We start from the raw sequence: 19,559 nt of genomic DNA, 5'->3' as shown, positions 1-19,559 counted from the left end.
CTAGCCAATATACATATATATACTATGTGTATATTATATATCTATCGGCTATTATTTGGATGGGCGGCTATTTATGTCAATTTTCCCTTTGTTTTATTAAAGACATGAAGGCTACTGATGTAACACTTTTTTCTTACATTTTTGTTCTTATACAATATATCATGTATACTCATGTTTAATGTCCCTTTTTTTTTTCTATGGTTAATTATTGTGGGAGATTTTTGTCTTTTTGACTCTTTTGGTCAAGGCCCATTGAGCCCAAATATATGCAATATATTTTGGTTTTTAGTTTTTTTCTTTTAAAGACCAATTTATTTATTAGTACTACCAATAAATTTGTGTAAAATTCACAAATAACCATGCTATTGAAAGATAATTATCGTCATGGAATTTTATTTGTAGAATTTGAAACTCATTTACCTTTTTGAGCATTTGGTGCTCATAGTCCACTAGCATGACTAATTGGATTTGCATCGTAAAATGTCTAATATAATATGGTGAATTTTAGTGCTCCTTATCAAAGAAGACGTCATTTTCAAGACTCAAACTCGAAATCATTAATTAAGATTTAAGAGTTAAGGACATTTAACTTTTATCATTTCACAAGTCTGCTAATGCAAGTGAACCTTTTATCCAAAATAACTTAAATTATCATATTGGGTTTTCTAGCTAGACAAACATACGTGAAGAAATGTAACAATTTTGTCAGCAAATATAACCTCCATTTGTTATTGTCCTATAAACAGTGGCAAAATCAAGATTTTCACAAATAAGATTCAAAATATAAAATAAGTAAACACATGAAAAAATCAACAGAAATTCAACATTTACCGTATATACATAAAAAAGAATGAGATTAAGATAAACTCATTTGACCCTACTTGACTTCGCCCCGGCCTACAAAGGGGGCAAGATGTTAGGTAACACAAAATCAACCCAAATGGTGTGAAGGTTCCTAAAAAAGCAAAACTCATATATATATATATATATATGGAGTTTTACACCTATTTTAATTTATTTTTGGAAGTGTGAGTTTTGTGCTTTGTGTATGTCTTTTTTCTCTCTTCTTTTCATTGAACTTTGTGGGCTTTTACCTTCCTTCCTTCCTTCTTTGACTCTTATAAATTCCTACTTTCATTTCAAAAAAGAATTACACTTTCATCAAATTAATACCATAACAATGGAAATAAAAAAATTCATCCTTACTCTTCTACTCATTTGCTTCACTTTTTTCATGTTATTTCCATTTTCATATGCTGCTCCATTGTTAGGTAATTCTTTTTTCTATGTGACCTATAGGTTACCGTTCGAGTTGTGGAAGTTTAATCACTAATGCTTGCATTAGGGTAGACTGTTTACGTCACATTCCTTGGAGTGTAACATGTGACCCTTTCACGAACTCTATTAATACAAGATAATTTGTGCACCGAGCTGTCATTTGCCCTTTTTTTTCTATCCATTGAATATTTTTTTCCCTTTTGCTTATATATCATTGCTAACTTCATTGTATTGTAATTTTGACAGATCATGAAGGGAAAATGACTCTCCCTTCAAGTCCTAGGAAGCTCAAGTTCAATGAACATCCAAATGTAATGAGTTTTTTTTTCATATATAAAAATAATTTTTTTTAAAACTTATTTATAGTATGTATTTTCCTTTTAATATTTTCCAGCATATAGTATGTATTTTTTTTCTTCATGAAAATGACATGTTATCATTTGTGTGAAGCAGGTGAAAAGCAATGGAAATCAAATGAATTTGGTACCATTGAACACTGCACAATTAACAGGTACATGTATATAATTTAGTAATTTTATTATAAAAATATTAACTGGTTTCATATGCATGACATATATGTGTATGTATATATATATATATAAGATAAATAAAAGTTTAATTTTTCTAAGAATCCTCCTACTTTGACTAATTAACTAACAAACCTTCCATTGATATGCTGATAATTCCATAATTTCATGTCTAGTAGTCTTTTCACTTAATATAATATTTCCTTCGTCTTATAATACTTTTCACATTTTATTTCATCTCAAGAATCAAATTACATAATTTTTCATCAATAGTTTAAGATATATTTTTTCATCATATTAATATAAAAAGAATTACAATGTATAATACTTCCTTAGATAGTTCTGAATATCCAAATCTTAATCTAATTTAATTTAACTTAAAAAATTAATTAAATTTACTTTCTGAAAATAAAATACAGTAACAACTATTTTGGAACAGAAAAAACATTATTAATATATGGTGTAGAAATCTTAAAATACTCAACTTATGTTTCAATTTGTTTACACTTTGACCAACTTAATTACAACCTACTATGTCTTTTAATTAAGGGAAAAATGATAAATATACCTCTGAACTATCGTAAATGGTATGCAGTTATCCTCCGTCATACTTTTGGGACATTGGTGCCCCTGCCATCCAAAAACTAGAGCATATATGCCCTTCACTCTAACGGAAGACTAAATAGGGACACATGGTACAATCTTATCCGTCGATCCAATGTTTAATAAATGTTGGGTCGGTGGATAAGATTATGACACATGTATGTCCTTTAGTATAAATAGTATATATGCTCTAGTTTTTGGACGGCAGGGGCACCAATGTCCCAAAAGTATGACGGAGGATAACTGCATACCATTTACGATAGTTCAGAGGTATATTTATCTTTTTTTCCTTTAATTAATATTATTTTGCATGCCCCTTAAAATAGATATTAGTAATTATTTTTACATATATTCGATCCCTTACTTATGTATACATATATCGTCTCACTTAATTAACACTAACAATAATATGTTACATAATAATGATCAATGACCTTTTATTTATCTAGAACTTGAAATAATTCAAATTTATTTTATCAAAACGACTAATATTTTGCGCGATATGATCGCACATGTGTCTAGGTAAAGAACATGAGGGAGAAGTGATACATGCAAGAAAAGGGACAAGGCAAGAGTGGGTTGAAGGGAAAGACACTTCTGATTTCTTCACAATGGACTATCATTGGGTTAGACGACGACGCCCCATACATAACAAGTCCATTCGCCCATAAAATAACAATCTCAAACTAGTCAGAATCGACTTTTTAGTTTGTATGAATCCTCAATATAGTATCATATAGTAATTCCCGATATCAAGTATAAAAATGTAGTAGGTTTTTGGGAATACAATTTTGACGTGTGTTACATTTTGTTGTAATTAATTAAGAGTTTAATGAGGATTATGTCGTGTTGTAGCTTTGTTTATGGCCGACATTAAACCCTAATTTTTGGTATTAACAAGAAAAAGTTTTGAGTTTAGTTCCAAGGGGACAAATTTTATGTTTATATTTATATAGTATATTTTATTTAATGTAGGCAATTTATAAATTGTAGTCAAATTAGTTTTCTCAATCCCCAATAAAATATATATTGAGATTTGGTGTCACACACAACAAGTTATTTTTTTAATATATAGTTTTTCTCGAAAGACAAATTCTCCGTACATGAGGAGCATGAATGTAGTATTTGGCCATGAGGGATGTTTAACTAATCCCTTGAAATTTGCAAATATGTCCACTTTTTGATATTTTCAAGTACTAAGTTTTCGTATGGAAAAGGTCCAAAATTTTTATTGAATTATGAGAAATGAGATAATCGAGTTAAATCTATCTTTATCGTTAGGGTAGGTTTATCCTTGTTGACTAATGGTAGAAGCTTAGTCTCTAATGGTAATGTTTAACACTCCTTGATATCATGTGTTCAATCGCAAGAGTTTTTTTTACAAAGGACAAAACGGTTGCCTTGTCGCCGTGAATGGCTAGTCCAAATTTGTCATTGAATTATGAGAAATAGAATAATTGGGTTGAATCTATCTTTATCGTTATAAAAATAAGTTAGATTTTTCCTTATTGACTAATGGCATAAGCTTAGTCTCTAATGATAATGTTTAGCACTCGATGATGCAACATATTTAACATATGAGTCTTTTCTACAAAGGACAAACGATCGCACTGACTATGCGAATCATGATTGATCCAAATTTTCTATGAACTTTAAATAACAAGGTAAATGTTTTAGTAATAACACCATCATCTTTATTTTTCTTTTGTTTGCTTGCTTGGAGGATAATAGGGTGTGCACTTCTAGCAATTTAATCCCTATTAAAATTTGATGCACTAAGTTCTAATAGCAATATAAGTACTTAATAATAATTGACACTTTTATTTACGTCAATGAATTAAGATACGTCTAATTTAGATATTAAAAAAATAGACGGTGAATAAAAAATTAAGATGATAAGTTTCAAGATCTACTAATCCATGATTTTGCGCCTATCCTTTCCCCATCTCCCCTTCATTTTAATACTTCTATCAAGAAACAATTATCAGTTTATGTGATAGTTTCTTTTATTTACATCTATATAATTATATTACATCATTATAAATTTTATTCTCTTTTGTTTGTCATATGAATTTAGAATATAGATAAACAAAGTTGCAATTCTAGTGACATAAAGTTGGTGTGGTGTAGTGGTTATCACGTCAGTCTTACACACTGAAGGTCCCCAGTTCGATCCTGGGCATCAACATTTTATCAAGATTACTTTTTTGTTTCAACGGAAATGAACGTACGTTCTCAACGACTTTTTATTTGAGACTTTTGGTTAAGAATAAAGGAATCTCAACAATTCCGTCACAATTCATGTCGCTACTATCGTATTATATTTTAGGAAGATTCATGACTATAAACTTTCATATTCAAATGTAACAATTTGTTGAAGTTTCAAACTCTATTAATAATTCATTAGATTGAAACTTGTATCACTTTCAAAATTCAAGTGCAAAAATTTTAAATTTCATAAGCAATTCATCGATTTCAACTCTCTGTCAATGCAAACTTTAAGAACGATTGATGAAATTCAAATCGATAAATATTCTTAGAATTTTCTCCGCACTTTATAGTTAAAAATATTATTTATGCATTAAAAATAACTAAACATTAAATAGTTTCCCAAATTGAAACACTCCAAAACTACAAGGACCAACTTGACTTTTTCACTCTTTACCTCCACCCTACCATCGCCGCCGGCGAATCCCGTTCGCCGGAATCACACCTATCCTTCGCCATTAACAATGGCTTCCTCAGCTTTCATCTCAATCAAAAGGACCAAAATACCCTTTTCTCTAAACTCATTCTCCATCACAAAATTTACCCTTTTCTCCACACTAATCAAGAACCATCACCAAAAAATTTCACCTCAAATTACTTCTCCACCAGTGCCAAAAAAGCTTCCTTTTACTGTTTCTGCACATGGGGTTACGTGGAATGATCCTTACCATTGGATGCGCAAAACCAACGACCCTGATTTCATCAACTATCTTCAGCAAGAAAATTTATATGCTCAGTCTTTTATGAAGGATACTGAGGAAATGCAAAAGAGTTTGTTTTCTGAGATGATTAGTAGAATGCCTTCCAAGATTTCTACTCCACCTGAATTATGGGGTCCTTGGTTTGTCTAAAAACTCAATTTTTCAACTTTTTTATATGCTTTCATTGTATGAAAATGTGGGAAAATGATTGATTCAATAGTGTTTTAAATATAAGTTTGAAATGTTAAAGAATGAGGTAGTTTATATGAAAATATGATTTGAGAGGAAAAGTTGGTAATTTTAAATTGAGTTAATACATAAACAGACACTCAAACTTGACGTGATAATTAAGCATTTCAATTTTGAGTATGCATATTTAGACGCATCAACTCGCCTCCGTTGTGTTAGTTAAACATTCCAACTTACAAAATGATCAACTAGACATGTTCAATGTTTATGTGTCAAGTTAGCGTCGGGAGTCCAAGAGATACAATGGGGATGAGTTGGAGTGTTTAAGTTGTCAGTTGAGACCAAGTTAAGGTGTTTAGATGTGTACTCTCAAAGTTGGAGTGCTTACTTGTAAGCTGATGCTAAGTTTGAATGTTTGTTTATGTATTATGCATTTTATATTCCCATGTATCAAACGTTGTTGTTCACTTTTGTTTAGTTCGCGTAAAAATGATCTCTTTCATATGTTCCTTGCACGAATACTAAAGAATTCAGGCTGTCGACTTTTCATTTTTCTATAAGTCGAACTAAGTCATTCTATTTGAATTAGAGAAGACGAGTCATAAATTTAGTAAAAAAGAAACCACTTTAATCAAAATGATACAAATCAACTATTATTTTTCTATATGAAGTAGATTTAAGTCCATGTTAAGCCTATTACATCATGTACAATCTGCATTAAGTCTGCAAATACTTAATGATTGAGTTATGCAATAGAAATAGCCTAATCAGATTAAGAATTAGTGTAACTGTTGTGTGAACTAAGGAGTTGTTAAAATAATGTCTTGAAGTATGTACCATATGTTCTGAAGAATTAATAAGGGTATTTTGTGAAATGATCTAAATGCTACAGGCTGCATTTGGTTTAGTGGATGCTTTGGTATGAACATTGATTCTAAATTCTGTTCGAGAATCTACTTGCTACGAAATTCTTTCTTTGTTGGTTGACTATCGGTCTGTTTTTTGGGTTGTTAACAGGTTATACTACCAGTACATTCCAGAAGGGAAGGAGTTTCCAGTATTATGTAGGAAACTGGCTGCTGAGAGCAAAGGTTGGATGAAGACTGTATCAAGTTATGTGATTGGCGTTGCTGGGAAGGAACAAATACTGCTTGACTGGAATGAAATTGCAGAAAGATATGGTATATCATTTTCATATTATTCTTTTAACAACCACTTTTTGCTCATCTTGTTTCTTTTCCAAGCACTTATAATCAATTTTCTATCCTTGTGTATTGGTTTAAGGACTGAATCCACTCGGGAAAAATATCCATAGCAGCATATTGAGGTTAGCAGGTCAATGAAGTGTTAAAATTTAAGAGAAAAGGAGGAGAATATTCTTATAGGCTTCATGATATGCATGCAAATCATTGGCCATTGCTTTAGGTGTTGTTAGTTTTAAAGATAGTGTTTCCATTATGTTTTGATTTGTTCTTGTTTTTTGTAGGATATGTGCATGTGGGTACATGTAGAGTGTCCCCAGACCACAATTATCTTGCTTACACAATTGATGTTACTGGTAGTGAGCAGTTTGTGCTTCAGATTAAGGACCTCCGAAATGACTGTGTTCTGCCAACCCTGGGAGTTGAAGGGGTTGTCAGTGTGGAATGGGCTCAAGATTCTTGTACTTTCTTCTATACATTATCCGACCAGAACCAACGCCCTTACAGGCAATTCTCTATACTATGATTAGTTGATTACTACTTTAAATTGGATATTCGGATGTGTTATTACTTAAACATTATGTGGCCAGGGTACATTGCATAAAACTGGGATCAGATTCTGTTCATAATGTCCCATTGTTTGTAGAAAATGATTCCAGTTTCTGTGTGGATATAGCAAGTACAAAAGATGGAAAGTTTATTACTGTGAATTCTAATTCAAGAACTTCATCTGAGGCAAGAAATTTACCCCTATCACGGCATAGATACTTCTTTGTATTGGTGAGGATGTTTTCTTAGTTTTGCTCATTGTCTTATTGCAGGTTTATGTCATCAATGCAACCAATTTGCAGACTGGAATTCAAAGATTTTGTAAGCGTGTGTCTGGTGTGCAATACTTTCTTGAACATCATCATGGCTTTTTCTATGTTCTCACTAATTCTCCTAATGCTGGTGAGGAATCACCTTTGAGTGGAGAGTATTATTTGGCTAGATGCCCTGTTGAGAACTTGCAGTCAACTTGTTTGCAGGTATGTCTTCTTCCATCATATATTGATTCTAGAAGGGGCTACCGCTGCTGATAAAACATTTATACACGCATGAATATACAGCTTTCAAAGTGTTCTCCAAAAGCATTCTATCTAGTGGATACTTTGACATTTCTTTCACATGGATTTAAGGCTGATGAAGGATTTGTAGTTTTGCTGTGTACCTCATTCCAGCTAGTCGTTTTGGTTGTAATTTGAGGCTACATGCCCGTTATCTGCCTGCATAATTATGATATGTTGGTTATTTGGATCCTAAACTTTTCTACCTGGGCAAGTGCAAAATTGAGTTATATGAACACATGTTGATTCACGAGTTTTTGGTCTTTAATCATCTGCAAGCTTTCTCTGCAGAATATTATAGAACCCAGCGAGGACATTTTCATCCAAGATATGGACATGTTTAATGAACATCTGGTGCTTTTTCTCAACAAAGAGGGTTCCTCATCGATATGCTCTGTAGATATGCGAACGATCATCAATTGTGAGGTATAATTTAAAACTTATGTCACTTTTTTTTTTAATTTTGAAACTATTTTGTCACCCTTAATTAAAATTCCCTTGTTTCTTAATGTCTACGTGTTGTGCAGGAACAAATGAAGATTGATGGACTTAACCCATGGTTCTTTCCTCTTCCCTCTGATATGTGTACAATAGCTCCAGGGTCAAATCATGATTTCACACGATCTGTATACCGCGCTGTTGTTTCTTCCCCAGTGGTAATGCTTGTCAACTTTTTTTCCTTCCCAGTGGTAATATTGTTAATAGTCTTCAAATGCTCTGCATCCTGTTGGTTGTCATATTTTTGCTTTTCAACTTATTCTTGTATTCGACTAATCAACGTTATTGATTGATAAGCTTGTACCCCTATATTCCATGGAAAATTTAGCGCAGATCTCTGTTATATAGTCTTAATATCTCAAATGCTAATCATGATGTATCTTATGAATATTCAGCTTGTTTCCCTATATAAATACTTCTTTTACTAAGTTGTTCTTTTCTTTGAAAAAGAACCCAACAATTACGCCTCAAGCCTAAACTAGTTGGGTTAAATAAAGCATCATGAAAATTTTGATAATTCCATCAGAAATACACCTTTCCTCCCTATTCCTGTCATAGTTAAAGACTTCTCTACCTACCGTAGCAGCCTAGCAGGTGTCTACCTGTACGGCCAAATAACATTATATGCTTCTCAGTGTTTCTCTTTTGAAATGTAGATGCCTGATGTTATTGTTGACTATGATATGTCTAGAAGAACGTTCTCTGTCATTCATCAAGAAGAAGTAATTAACGTTTCCCACAATACAAAATACCACTCTAACAATGGAGAGAGAAGCAGAAATGAGTTTCTGGGCACCCCTTTAAAGAAGGAACACAAAATTCAGAATAATGGAGTCCACAGATGGAGTGACTTTGCTGAAATTTATTCCTGTCAAGAAAAAGAAGTGATATCGCATGATGGTGAAAGGATTCCTTTAACTATTTTATTCTCTCGTAAAGCACATAAGAAGGGTCAGTCTCCTGGGCTTCTACATGGATATGGAGCATATGGAGAAGTGCTAGATAAAAGCTGGTGTGTTGACCGCCTGAGCTTACTTGATCGTGGTTGGCTGATTGCATTTGCTGATGTAAGGTACAGCTCTCTTTTATTGTAAGTTGGATTGTGATATTTGGCAATGCTCAAAAAGCTTTTATCCGAGCATAGTTTGGCCACTGGTTGGGGGGATTTGCTTGTCGAGAAACTGCTAACTCAGTCACTCAGAACTCCTTATGCTTCATCCTCCCAAAGCAAAGAAAAGGAAAGAAGTAGAAAGAGGAAAAAGAGAAAAGAAAATGAATGTACAGGAAACTGTTGATTTAGATGCATTCGAAGTGGTTAACCATTTACAAACATTTGAAAGCCACTTGTGTTATTTTGGTAACTTATGTTGTGTTTGATAACTTATCACTGATTTCCTCAATGCAATAGAAGTGATAAAACTTTTGTGATTTAGTTTGCCTTGAAACATTACTTATCCGTCCATGAATTGAACTCCAATGGTAAGGATGAAAAAACACTCTAGGTTGGTCACTCGCTCACAAAGTTTTCCATTTGTTGCTGTCAGTTTCTCTCTTTTTCAAATGCATGCAATGGTGCAATGATATAGGCGACCAAATTAACAACATACTTTACTTCAGAGAGTCTGGAAAGAAGTACCCTTGCTTGTGATTTCTTGTAACAGAACAATTAGGTGACATATTTTACTTGTGCAGAGGTGGTGGTGGTCCAGATCCTTCGTGGCACAAATCTGGAAGCGGAATGAACAAGTTGAACTCTGTGAGTGATTTCATATCATGTGGCAAGTATCTTGTCAGTGAGGGTTATGTTCATCGACATCGGCTGGGAGCTGTTGGTGTAAGTGCAGGAAGTCTTCTTGTCTCGGCAGCAATTAACATGCACCCTGAACTTTTTCAAGCTGCAATCCTGAAGGTAAGCACCAATTTGGGAATCCTTTAGTGTTCTTTCATAGTCCTATAGATTCATTGAATTGGATTCATATTGCATATTATGGTTTGATTTGGTCTCCGTATATATGTCTTCTTTAGCGGGAAAGGAAACAAGAATTCTAAATACTTTGGTTTGGGACGATATATACTAGATGCAGTCTGCTTTTGTTTCAAGTTTCTCTCGAGCTAAAGAATATTTGGTGTCTTTAGACAACTCTCTATAAACCTAAAAGGGAAAAGGGGCAAATATACCTCTCAACTTTGCAATTTAGAACTAATATACCTTTCGTTTAAATATAACCTTGCCGTCTAATTTGGATGGCAGGAAGTGTCTTTATTTTTTGTTTGACGCTGATGTATTATAGCTGTTCATGTATGTAATGTTTGTCCCAGGTTCCTTTCCTTGATGTGTGCAGTAGCTTGTTGGATCCCACCTTGCCTCTCACTGTTCTAGACTACGAAGAATTCGGAAATCCTCAACTACATGCGCACTTTGAATATATTTTGAAGTATTCTCCTTATGACAATATTCCTGAGGGTGTTTGTTGTCCGTCGATGCTTGTGAAAGCTTCATTAAACGACTCAAGGTATAATTTTGTTTTCGTCAGAATGCACATCATATTTATGTAATACTTGAGTCTATTGAATGGTTTGGCTGAAATGCTAAGGCATTTTCAGCCTGCTAAGATTCTTTCTCTCAACATCTTATTTTGATCTTCACGAAAACTCCCTGGAAAGGATCGATATCATATTATGTCTTTAAGCAGAGTTGGCGTTTGGGAAGCTGCAAAATGGGTGGCCAAGATACGAGATAAAACGTGCACTAGGTGTTCTTCTTCAGTTATACTGCAGACAAACATGAGCGGAGGACATTTTGGTGAAGGTGGTCGTTTTGGACAATGCGAGGAAGCAGCTCATGAATACGCTTTTCTGATGAAAGTTCTCGGGGAATCTTGAACTAAAATGCAGCTTCTGGATTTCGATGATGGAGGGTTGGTCTAGAGCTATTGTCCTAATGACAGAGAGGCTAGCTGGAAAACGTTCATCAGCTATAGCTCTGCATTAACCAAATGCACTCGGAAACTCCTCGTGGTATTTGAACTTCCCATTGGTATTAGCATGAAACGAAGATATTGTGTCTGAACGTTTTAGCCAATCGATTGATGTGTCTTTCTTTATGGCTAGTTGCAGAATAGCGTGACTCATGAGAAGAAGAGCTGGAGACACCAGAGGTCGACTGCTGTCATTGTTGAGCTTAGCATTATTTCCGTGTGACTTATAGGCCATGAGTTCAAGCTGTGGAATCAGCCATATGGTAAGCTGCAGACATTACACCCCAACGAGTCTGTGGGATGTTTCGTGCCCCCGACTGCCCTTTTCTTTAGCTCAACATGATTTCCAGCAGAAGGGTGTTAAATGACCCCAATTGCTTGTAAAGCTTACCATCCAACAGTAATTGTCAGGTTTTGTGGATTGAAGTACTCTTATTGTTATAAAACTAAAAGTGGTCTGATTAATTTTTAGGTTTCTATGTATAATACTGACGTGATTTTAACTAGAATATGTACTATTCTTGCTCTGTTTCATGCTCTGTTTCAATTTGCTTGCCTTACTTTTCTCTTTAGTTTTTTTGTTTTTTTTCATCTCTTCATTTTTCAATAAAATCAAAATTTGAATAAAATATAGGGTGTTTACATAACACATCTGAGATCATCAAATGTGTTTGTGAAATTTTTACACAAGAAGCTATGACGATACATCAAGATCGATTCGTTACGTTTTGTGGTCAAAATTCTGGCGATCAGTTAGAATATGACGTCAAGATTTGTGCAAAGACAAACTTTGTCCATCAATTTATAGCATAGCATAACAACATTGCTTCTACATATAAATAAATTGTTGACTTCACAGACTCAGAACATGTCGAATTCGTGTTTAACTACAGACAAGGAAAAAGGAAAGTTATCAAAAGAAACGCAGGATATACACTCAACTGATTTACGCGAAGGTGATGCAAACTTGAGTTGATTTGACTTTGGTATTGCCATGCTATACATAGTTATATCTATTTCTTCAGCCTCTTTTGAGCTGGGTCCAACTCTTCATCATTGTTTATATCCCGAAATTCCTCCATAAATTGATCGCCAGGTGCAGGTGGAGGATTTTCTGTATCCTAGAGTGAAATGTGTGTAGTATTGGTCAGCTAAATACCGTGATTGATCTCATTATCCTAAAGGGAGTAGGATCGGTGAATGACTACATAGAAGTCGGAAAAGGTTCATACCTTAGCATCCTTGTTTGTCCGCTTCCCTAGATTAATCTGCACTGATATACTGGCCTGTGAAAGATCAAGGCCAGTAGCCTGTAGCGCTTGGGTCAACGAATTCAGTAATCTGAGTAAAAGCAAACAAATCATCGATCAAGGGTCAGCATGAATAATACATCAATATCATTAGATAACTTGCAAATATTCAACTTGACATGAATCTCAGGAGAAGTTGTAGCAAATGTAAGAGAGGTAAGAGCCAATAATTATTTTCTTGAACAACTCTAGATCTAACATAAGCATCCACGAATAAAAAACTCCGAGTTCAACAACTCTACACGCATATGGGCAAAATTGGTGTATATGTCCAACGACTCAGCTTCACGTATTTCAATTTTCAAGTATAAGGATGATAATATAAGTGGTATTTCTGGCTATTGTGCTAGAATATAGATAAGCCGGTAATGTGAAACACAAAAGCTTTTTGGAATACAAAAACTACGACTCATTAACTAGAGAAATTTCAACATGCTAGCTTAAGCAATAAATATAGCAATCATCGCAACTGTTTAAAAATTCCAAATTTGTGATGAGAGATACACAAGCTTCATCATAACAAAAAAGGCATACTTAAGATACTCGAGATGTCACCACATTCTTTCATGCAACATCATTCAGTGACAGAGATAGCAGTGTCTTAAAACATGAAAGCAGCATATAGAACGACTACTAACAAAAAAGGAAAAGCAAGCAAATGCCTGCAGAAGACAACTAATATACTTCCAATATACAGAGACCACACACTTTATTTAATATTATAAACTCTAAAACTAGATAAATGTACTCACCCTTGAGAGTAAGTATTCGAAAAGTTGATTGTGCCACCTTCTACCATAAACTCCTGATTATTCAGAGCATTAGTGGTGCTGGGGCATTCATCAGAAGCAGGTGTAGGTAGCGAGTCAGAGAAGGCACTATCGTTCTGAAAAGGGACTGGCATACTAGCCTGAAGAGGCATCGATGTCGCAATTGCCATTCTAGCTAGTTCCTTTTCTTGATCCATTGATTTAACATCACCGGCAGGATGAGATTCAAGTGGATTCCGCTGATTTGCTTGCATAGACGAAGTGACGGTTAAGAGATTCTCATCAAACCTTCCTGAATATGTTGGTCCTGTGTCAGTACCATTGATCAAGGCTTGAGGGTTTGCAGGAAAACTCTGTGCGTGCCACTGACTGTTTCTCTGAAGGATTTCAAAAGTAGCACACACTTATAACTAAACACATATTGTTCCCATTACGAAGTATACGTAGTCATGCTCCTCCATTCCTTATACTAAGAGATGCAAAAACACAGTCTAGGTAGTTAATAGCACAATTTATGTTGCACCTACGGACTTATCATTGCCTAAATAGCAGCCCCCTTATATAGCCTAAGTTGCATCAACGGAATTTTACATCTGGAAGAGAGTAAAGTGGAAGAAGAGGGGGATATGTCATAATCTTGCAGGACTAAAGGCCAACACCAGAAAGCAATCGAGCCAAAACCAATCTAAGGTATAGTTACCCATAGATCAGATGCATCCATAATGTAGACCTATCTATTTTCTGAAACCATGAACATATTCACATATGAAATAGTGGAAAGATAAAAAAAAAAAAACAATGGAACCACAAAATGAGAGCACCATGCATATACCAGTACATAAAATGTGACCTGAAATTACATGCACCTCAATGGTCATCAGAGAGTGGTGCATGTATGTGTGTGTTTGGTGGGGGTGGACGTAGGGGGGCAAGGAAGAGAAAGTTCTCTTTCCAATTTGACTCAACTTGAAAACGATTTACAGAGCATGGGTGCAATTACGTGGAAGTCTGCTAGACAGACTAGAGCTGAATGTGTCTTTTACAAGTTCACTGTTCAGCTGTACAGATCAGCTCTGAATTATTTTGCAACTTCTGTCTCTGTTAAAACTAGAGATAATTGCACTGAAAAAACTTGATTATTTCCCACAAGCTTGGTTGGGATTTATAGTACTTCAATATGTACAATTTTAGCAAGTGTATAATTACAGAATCCTAATCAAATCATTCCTAATTGACGTGGATTACATAATATCTTAACAATCTGAAGCAAGAGTATTTTCTGTTAGAGGAATAATATTTAGCACAGCTAAGACCAAAAGAGCCCAATTCAAAAGTTCACAACCAAAAAAGTTATGGTGAGAATAGAGATGTTATAAATTTAGGTATATAATTTACCCATGGCATAAGTTTTGTAGGCTCCGAGCTCCAAGGTTGATATGATCCTTCATACTTTTGTACTGTATCCTGTAAATACTGTACGTACTGAATTACCTGCATACAAACATCAAAATAAACCAATAAATCTAAACTTTAAAGAAGAAGAATGTAAAAGTTTCTTTCTAAAATGTACCTCGAACAAGAATGACGCGGTATCTCGTTTTTGATCAGTATGGGGTATCAAATTTCTCAACATCTGAAATCTAGAGATAGACAAAAAGCTTTGTCAAGAGTGCAGAAATTTTGTTCAGGCATTTTACACAAATCTGGCAATTGTTACAAATTCTAAAGATAAAGTCACAACAAAATAAATGCATTATCTTGTAAATCAACTTGAGTATGTATAGAGCGCCTTTGCAACACAAACATGAAAAGAAAAGAAAATCACATAACATACAAATGGAGAAGACATCAGATGTTCATCAACATGACGTACATCAGCACCGAGCAAGTGTATTTCAAAGTTTGCAATGGTACCAAGAGGTAGGCTTTCAAAGCAAATATTCAGTTCGAAGATCTCTGTGGCCTCAAAATGTAAGACATGCATTGTCTTTTTTCTCAGGTTTGCAACTTGTTTTTATTTTAACTAGTGCTTGCCAGTTCAGAATCTACTGCTTAGGTTCGTAACTTGATATCCGTATCCAATATATTTTCAGTAAATGGGAAGTAATTCCTAATGGAATATTAAAGCTTTTTTCTGTATATATTTTTCTATTCATAAATGTCTCCTTCATGTTAAGACAATTAGGTGTAATTTTTGCCACCATAGCTAAGAGCATTTTGGTGCCTTATGTCAGCAACAGTTAATAAACAAACTCACCCTAATCATTTCAGAGTTTATCAATACAATTACTCTATTAGTTCAGTTTGTGAGCTTGTTTCTCAATTGAATTCCAATTCCTGAGCATGAACTCATGGTTCTCGAGTTGCATTCATACCTTATTGTTCCTACCAAATCAACTATAACTAAAATTAGAAAATCAAAAACAAACCTCTCATTGATCTTGCTCCTCCGACGCTGCTCTGTTACTGAATGCTTCGACCTAATTGCATTCGCCTTGTCACTGTTCTTCCCATCTGTCACTTCCAACAAGTAAATAAAAATTACATTTTTAAACAATTAACCTAAACCAAAATAGTCCAAAAAATTATTCCCACCTCAAAATCCAGTTCAAAAATCCTTTCTTGCAGAAAATTCTACCATTAAACTACAACAAACACAAAAATAAAAAATTTCACAAACCTTTAGTACTGTTACTTGAAGGTGTGGCATCTCTGTTAGAACCAAAATCATACTCATCCTCTTCTTCTTCCACATGATGACCCTTTCCAGATTTCATCCTACTTTTTCAAGATTTTGAAATTTTCTGCATAAAATCAACAAATTAGAGACTCCCACAAGATCAAAACAACAAAATAAACTCATTCATCTAAGAAATAGAGATCTACTCAATCAAAAGAACAACAAAAAAAAAGGTTCCCACAGAAATTGGTGAAAGAAAGATTACATTTTTACTGTTTTTTTGGAAACCCCAAGTTATTTTTTTTTTGGGTAATTTGAAAAATTGAAGAGTGGAACCAATCTTTTGGTTTTATTGGTATTGGAAAATGGAAAGTTGGCTGCTTTTTGTTTTTGGTACTAACTGTTTTTAAGTTTTTTTTTTTTTATTTGTTTGTTTGGTCTTGTTATTTATAGTATTGTGATTAGTTGTTGTATACTTAAATTGGTGTCATGAGTCATGTGATTCAATTAGATATTTCACAAGTTAGGCAATTATGCTTACATGTGAGCTGTGAGTTATCAAAGCAAACATGACCAGATTTGTGTGTTTTTAATTTCATTTAGCTCGTTCACATTATCGATCTCAAGATTGAATAAATAAAGACGATTGTCGAGGGTCAGCAAGAAATAACGTTTCTACCACTAAAAGTAGGGGCAAGATGCTTTGGTTTTCGCCAAAAAGGGTAAGGAAGCTTTTAGTGTTCAATTGCCAACTTTGAAGTATGAAATAAACAAACAATAGTAATTCTTGTTGCAAGTCTCATTTCAAGCATAAGCAACAATATACTCAGCGTCATCACAGAAGTGAGGTCTGAAGAGGGTTGTATGTACATAAAACTTCACCCCTACCTTAGGAGGTAGAGAGGTGATTTCTGATAGATCCTTGGTTCAAGTAAAAGCATAATAAAGCAGTTCGAGAAAAACAAAGTTGAAGAAACAAAAGCACTAGGCAAAAACTGATGGCAATTAGGCAGAATATAGTAACAAAGTTGAAGAAACAATATATCCATCCACAGTAGTTTATATCCCCAAAAACTCAGCGTTATACTACTGCATCAACTCTGTGTGAAAATCAAACAGGACCGGGATTTGGATGCTTATCCAACTTATAAACAACTTATGCCTTGGTTGATGCCCGCTGAAACTGTATTAGCCCAGTGAGTATTTTGACAGTTGCGGATTCTTCAATTACACATGGCTCGATTATGATTTTCATCAGCTCGGGAGACTTAGCCAACAGAAGCTTCATCAGTTGTATCTCAGGGATTGTGCCATTAGTCTGCATTAGCTTAACTTCCCTGAGGTGATTAAACGTCACATCTGAGAAGCGTTCCACTTCAAGAGATTCTAGAGCTGGTATATCATTGTCATCGCACTCCACCTAAGAACGATGAACCAAAACTCATCTTTTTCAGCTTATTGATGATTTAAGGAGCACGGAAATAAGGAGATACTACATAAAAAGCGAGAAAAGAGAACCTTAATTTCCATAGATTGTAAATTCGGGAAGCTTCTTATCAAGCAAAGAGCACATGAAACCTCGTTCGGGTCAGACAGATAGATGCTAGATATGCAGAGATGTTTGACACAATAAAGATCGTAGGAAAGCCTCGTTGGTACTTCACCTGCTCCTGCAACAAAGAACTAGGAAGAAAATACCATAAAACAGAATGACTCAAAGCCCAAAAGATGTTCCATGATTGAAAATGCAGTAATGAAGCAACATTTACCATGTCATTCAAGTGGAGGTGCTTGAGAGCAGAGAAAAACTCAAAAAACTTGGCGATATTACACTTTCCTGCTCCCACGTAATATTCCCTATGCGAAAGTGAAAGCTTTGCCAGACGAGGGATATTTTTTAAACAGAGAGATCTTATATTGCCTGTGTAGTCAAAGGATCTCAGATTTGGAGCACTAATTTCAATGACATTGCTTGAAACACCTGAGATCTGCAGCACCAACTGCTCGAGCAACAAGGAACGAGAGATTAAACGTTCAAGCAACTTGGAAGAAATTGCAACATCACATAGTTCTAGGCTAATCAACCTATCAAATCCTTTGAAGGATGGTTCAGCAAGTATCGAACAATTCTGGAGAGTCAAATGCCTTAACTCGAAACATGTGAAGAATGAAAGAGGCATTTTGTATAGGCTACCCCTGATTGGAAGTCTAAGAACAAGGTGTTGAATGTCGTTTCTAGAGAGGAAACGTATCAAGTTGTCAATATTAGGACACGTATCCAAATAAGGAACGCAGAGGGTAAACTTTGTAACTGGTCCTGTATGAAAGATCAAAATGTGGTTGATGATCTTTACAAGGTTACTTGTAAGATCAGCTAAATCCTCCTCAGGTTTCCAAAGTGTGTGAGAAAGCGTCAACACAGGAAGTCCATGCCATAGATTTCTCCATTTTTTCGATAAGATACTTGTCCTCACAACATCTCGAAAAGGCAAACACATAAGGATTTCATCTAATACATTCCTAGGAAGGTCACAAAGTAATGTTCGATGGGAACATTGCTTTCTGCACTTATGTCTCATATTATATAACGATATTCACCAATAAGAACCTGTAGGAAATACACAACAGAATACAAAAATGAGAAATGTAAGAAGAGCAGAAAGATGCGTCTCGTTCTAATTAAATCAATCATCCATCTCCTCTTAATATGAAAAAGTTGCATTCTTTACAAATACAGAGGATTAAACAGAATTGTTATTTGAAATTAAAATTCAAAAGAAACTCAAACATGTTAGTAGGGGTATCTACACAATAAGGTATGGAGGTCGAGGATCAGTCATTAGGCTAGAAGGTTAGTAGATAGTCGATCGAGAATGTTGTCCCATTTTGTTTCTTTTTCTTCTATATAAAACTACTATATGTTGCCCGTATCTTATTATTTTGTTGTCATATTTTCTTGCTATCATGCTTCGAATTCGTCTTCTTAGCCGAGAATCTATCAGAAACAAGTCTTTTCTACCCCACACCCCCACAAAGGTAGGGGTATCTTATCCTCCCAAGACCCCACTAGTGGAATTGCATTGGATATGTTGTTGTTGTTATTTAATAGGTCGATTTCATTCAGAAATTAGTCCTTTTTTTGTCGAGCTACGGGTCTATCGGCATGGGAGGAGCCAACTTGGGCCTAGGTGATTCACCTGAATCCTTCAACGGAAAATTACACTATTTATACATGGCTAAAATTATTTTTTATGTATATACAGTATATCTCGAACTCTCTTTAGCTAATTTGTGTATGTAGTTATTCATATTTTGAACCCCATAACTAGTAAAAATCCTAGTTCCACCTCAATCTATCGAAAACATCCTTTTATCTCACACCCCCACAAAGTAAAGGTCTACCTAAATCTTAGCCTCTGACCGATAAATCTTACCCTCTGTAGACCCCA

At 34.7% G+C, this 19,559-nt stretch overlaps 4 protein-coding genes and 1 non-coding gene across 8 annotated transcripts; 3 read left to right on the top strand and 2 right to left on the bottom strand.

The window, feature by feature from the left end:
• The first annotated feature begins 1,133 nt into the window (after window positions 1-1,133).
• LOC107060855 (uncharacterized) lies at window positions 1,134-3,252 on the top strand. Of its 2 annotated transcripts, none has more exons than XM_015309283.1 (4): window positions 1,134-1,271; window positions 1,525-1,589; window positions 1,732-1,789; window positions 2,931-3,252. In XM_015309283.1, exons 1-4 carry the CDS (start codon window positions 1,181-1,183, stop codon window positions 3,077-3,079), a joined length of 363 nt encoding a protein of 120 aa, XP_015164769.1. In that variant the 5' UTR covers window positions 1,134-1,180; the 3' UTR covers window positions 3,080-3,252. The 2 variants fall into 2 exon arrangements, with proteins under 2 accessions (XP_015164769.1, XP_015164768.1); XM_015309282.1 differs by having other exon boundaries at window positions 1,729-1,789.
• A 1,271-nt stretch (window positions 3,253-4,523) lies between these two features.
• Window positions 4,524-4,596, top strand: TRNAV-UAC (transfer RNA valine (anticodon UAC)). Its single transcript has one exon. It is a non-coding gene; the product is annotated as a tRNA-Val (tRNA).
• A 423-nt stretch (window positions 4,597-5,019) lies between these two features.
• LOC102581864 (protease 2) lies at window positions 5,020-11,884 on the top strand. 2 transcript variants are annotated; one of them, XM_006348584.2, is made up of 12 exons: window positions 5,020-5,517; window positions 6,584-6,747; window positions 7,053-7,275; window positions 7,359-7,503; window positions 7,590-7,796; window positions 8,166-8,300; window positions 8,402-8,530; window positions 9,029-9,444; window positions 10,065-10,281; window positions 10,692-10,885; window positions 11,066-11,390; window positions 11,490-11,884. In XM_006348584.2, the coding sequence occupies exons 1-11, from the start codon at window positions 5,141-5,143 to the stop codon at window positions 11,253-11,255; spliced, it is 2,397 nt and encodes a 798-aa protein (XP_006348646.1). In that variant the 5' UTR covers window positions 5,020-5,140; the 3' UTR covers window positions 11,256-11,390; window positions 11,490-11,884. The 2 variants fall into 2 exon arrangements, with proteins under 2 accessions (XP_006348646.1, XP_006348645.1); XM_006348583.2 differs by having other exon boundaries at window positions 11,484-11,884.
• A 274-nt stretch (window positions 11,885-12,158) lies between these two features.
• Window positions 12,159-16,522, bottom strand: LOC102580859 (transcription factor BIM2-like). 2 transcript variants are annotated; one of them, XM_006348580.2, is made up of 8 exons: window positions 16,376-16,522; window positions 16,111-16,234; window positions 15,860-15,950; window positions 15,001-15,070; window positions 14,826-14,921; window positions 13,413-13,807; window positions 12,583-12,691; window positions 12,159-12,471 (listed from the first exon to the last, which is right to left on the bottom strand). In XM_006348580.2, the coding sequence occupies exons 2-8, from the start codon at window positions 16,205-16,207 to the stop codon at window positions 12,364-12,366; spliced, it is 966 nt and encodes a 321-aa protein (XP_006348642.1). In that variant the 5' UTR covers window positions 16,208-16,234; window positions 16,376-16,522; the 3' UTR covers window positions 12,159-12,363. The 2 variants fall into 2 exon arrangements, with proteins under 2 accessions (XP_006348642.1, XP_006348644.1); XM_006348582.2 differs by having other exon boundaries at window positions 15,860-15,944.
• A 603-nt stretch (window positions 16,523-17,125) lies between these two features.
• LOC102600692 (F-box/FBD/LRR-repeat protein At1g13570-like) lies at window positions 17,126-18,713 on the bottom strand. The gene is made up of 3 exons (XM_006348729.2): window positions 17,880-18,713; window positions 17,629-17,793; window positions 17,126-17,530 (listed from the first exon to the last, which is right to left on the bottom strand). Exons 1-3 carry the CDS (start codon window positions 18,687-18,689, stop codon window positions 17,267-17,269), a joined length of 1,239 nt encoding a protein of 412 aa, XP_006348791.1. The 5' UTR covers window positions 18,690-18,713; the 3' UTR covers window positions 17,126-17,266.
• Window positions 18,714-19,559: the final 846 nt, after the last annotated feature.

This window comes from Solanum tuberosum, unplaced genomic scaffold, assembly GCF_000226075.1.
Source record: "Solanum tuberosum cultivar DM 1-3 516 R44 unplaced genomic scaffold, SolTub_3.0 scf00103, whole genome shotgun sequence".
Taxonomy (NCBI): domain Eukaryota; kingdom Viridiplantae; phylum Streptophyta; class Magnoliopsida; order Solanales; family Solanaceae; genus Solanum; species Solanum tuberosum.
This window is presented reverse-complemented; position numbering and strand designations above follow the sequence as displayed.

Coding starts and splice junctions, on each gene's coding strand:
- LOC107060855 (XM_015309282.1), top strand. CDS start 1,181: ATGGAAATAAAAAAATTCATCCTTACTCTTCTACTCATTTGCTTCACT. Junction 1,272..1,524: donor ATATGCTGCTCCATTGTTAG/GTAATTCTTTTT, acceptor TAATTTTGACAG/ATCATGAAGGGAAAATGACT. Junction 1,590..1,728: donor AGTTCAATGAACATCCAAAT/GTAATGAGTTTT, acceptor ATTTGTGTGAAG/CAGGTGAAAAGCAATGGAAA.
- LOC102600692 (XM_006348729.2), bottom strand. CDS start 18,689: ATGAGACATAAGTGCAGAAAGCAATGTTCCCATCGAACATTACTTTGT. Junction 17,794..17,879: donor ACCTCCACTTGAATGACATG/GTAAATGTTGCT, acceptor TTTTCTTCCTAG/TTCTTTGTTGCAGGAGCAGG. Junction 17,531..17,628: donor TACAATCTATGGAAATTAAG/GTTCTCTTTTCT, acceptor CATCGTTCTTAG/GTGGAGTGCGATGACAATGA.
- LOC102581864 (XM_006348584.2), top strand. CDS start 5,141: ATGGCTTCCTCAGCTTTCATCTCAATCAAAAGGACCAAAATACCCTTT. Junction 8,301..8,401: donor GAACGATCATCAATTGTGAG/GTATAATTTAAA, acceptor CGTGTTGTGCAG/GAACAAATGAAGATTGATGG. Junction 8,531..9,028: donor CTGTTGTTTCTTCCCCAGTG/GTAATGCTTGTC, acceptor TTTGAAATGTAG/ATGCCTGATGTTATTGTTGA.
- LOC102580859 (XM_006348580.2), bottom strand. CDS start 16,207: ATGAAATCTGGAAAGGGTCATCATGTGGAAGAAGAAGAGGATGAGTAT. Junction 15,071..15,859: donor AGGAGCAAGATCAATGAGAG/GTTTGTTTTTGA, acceptor GTCTATCTCTAG/ATTTCAGATGTTGAGAAATT. Junction 14,922..15,000: donor CCGCGTCATTCTTGTTCGAG/GTACATTTTAGA, acceptor GTTTGTATGCAG/GTAATTCAGTACGTACAGTA.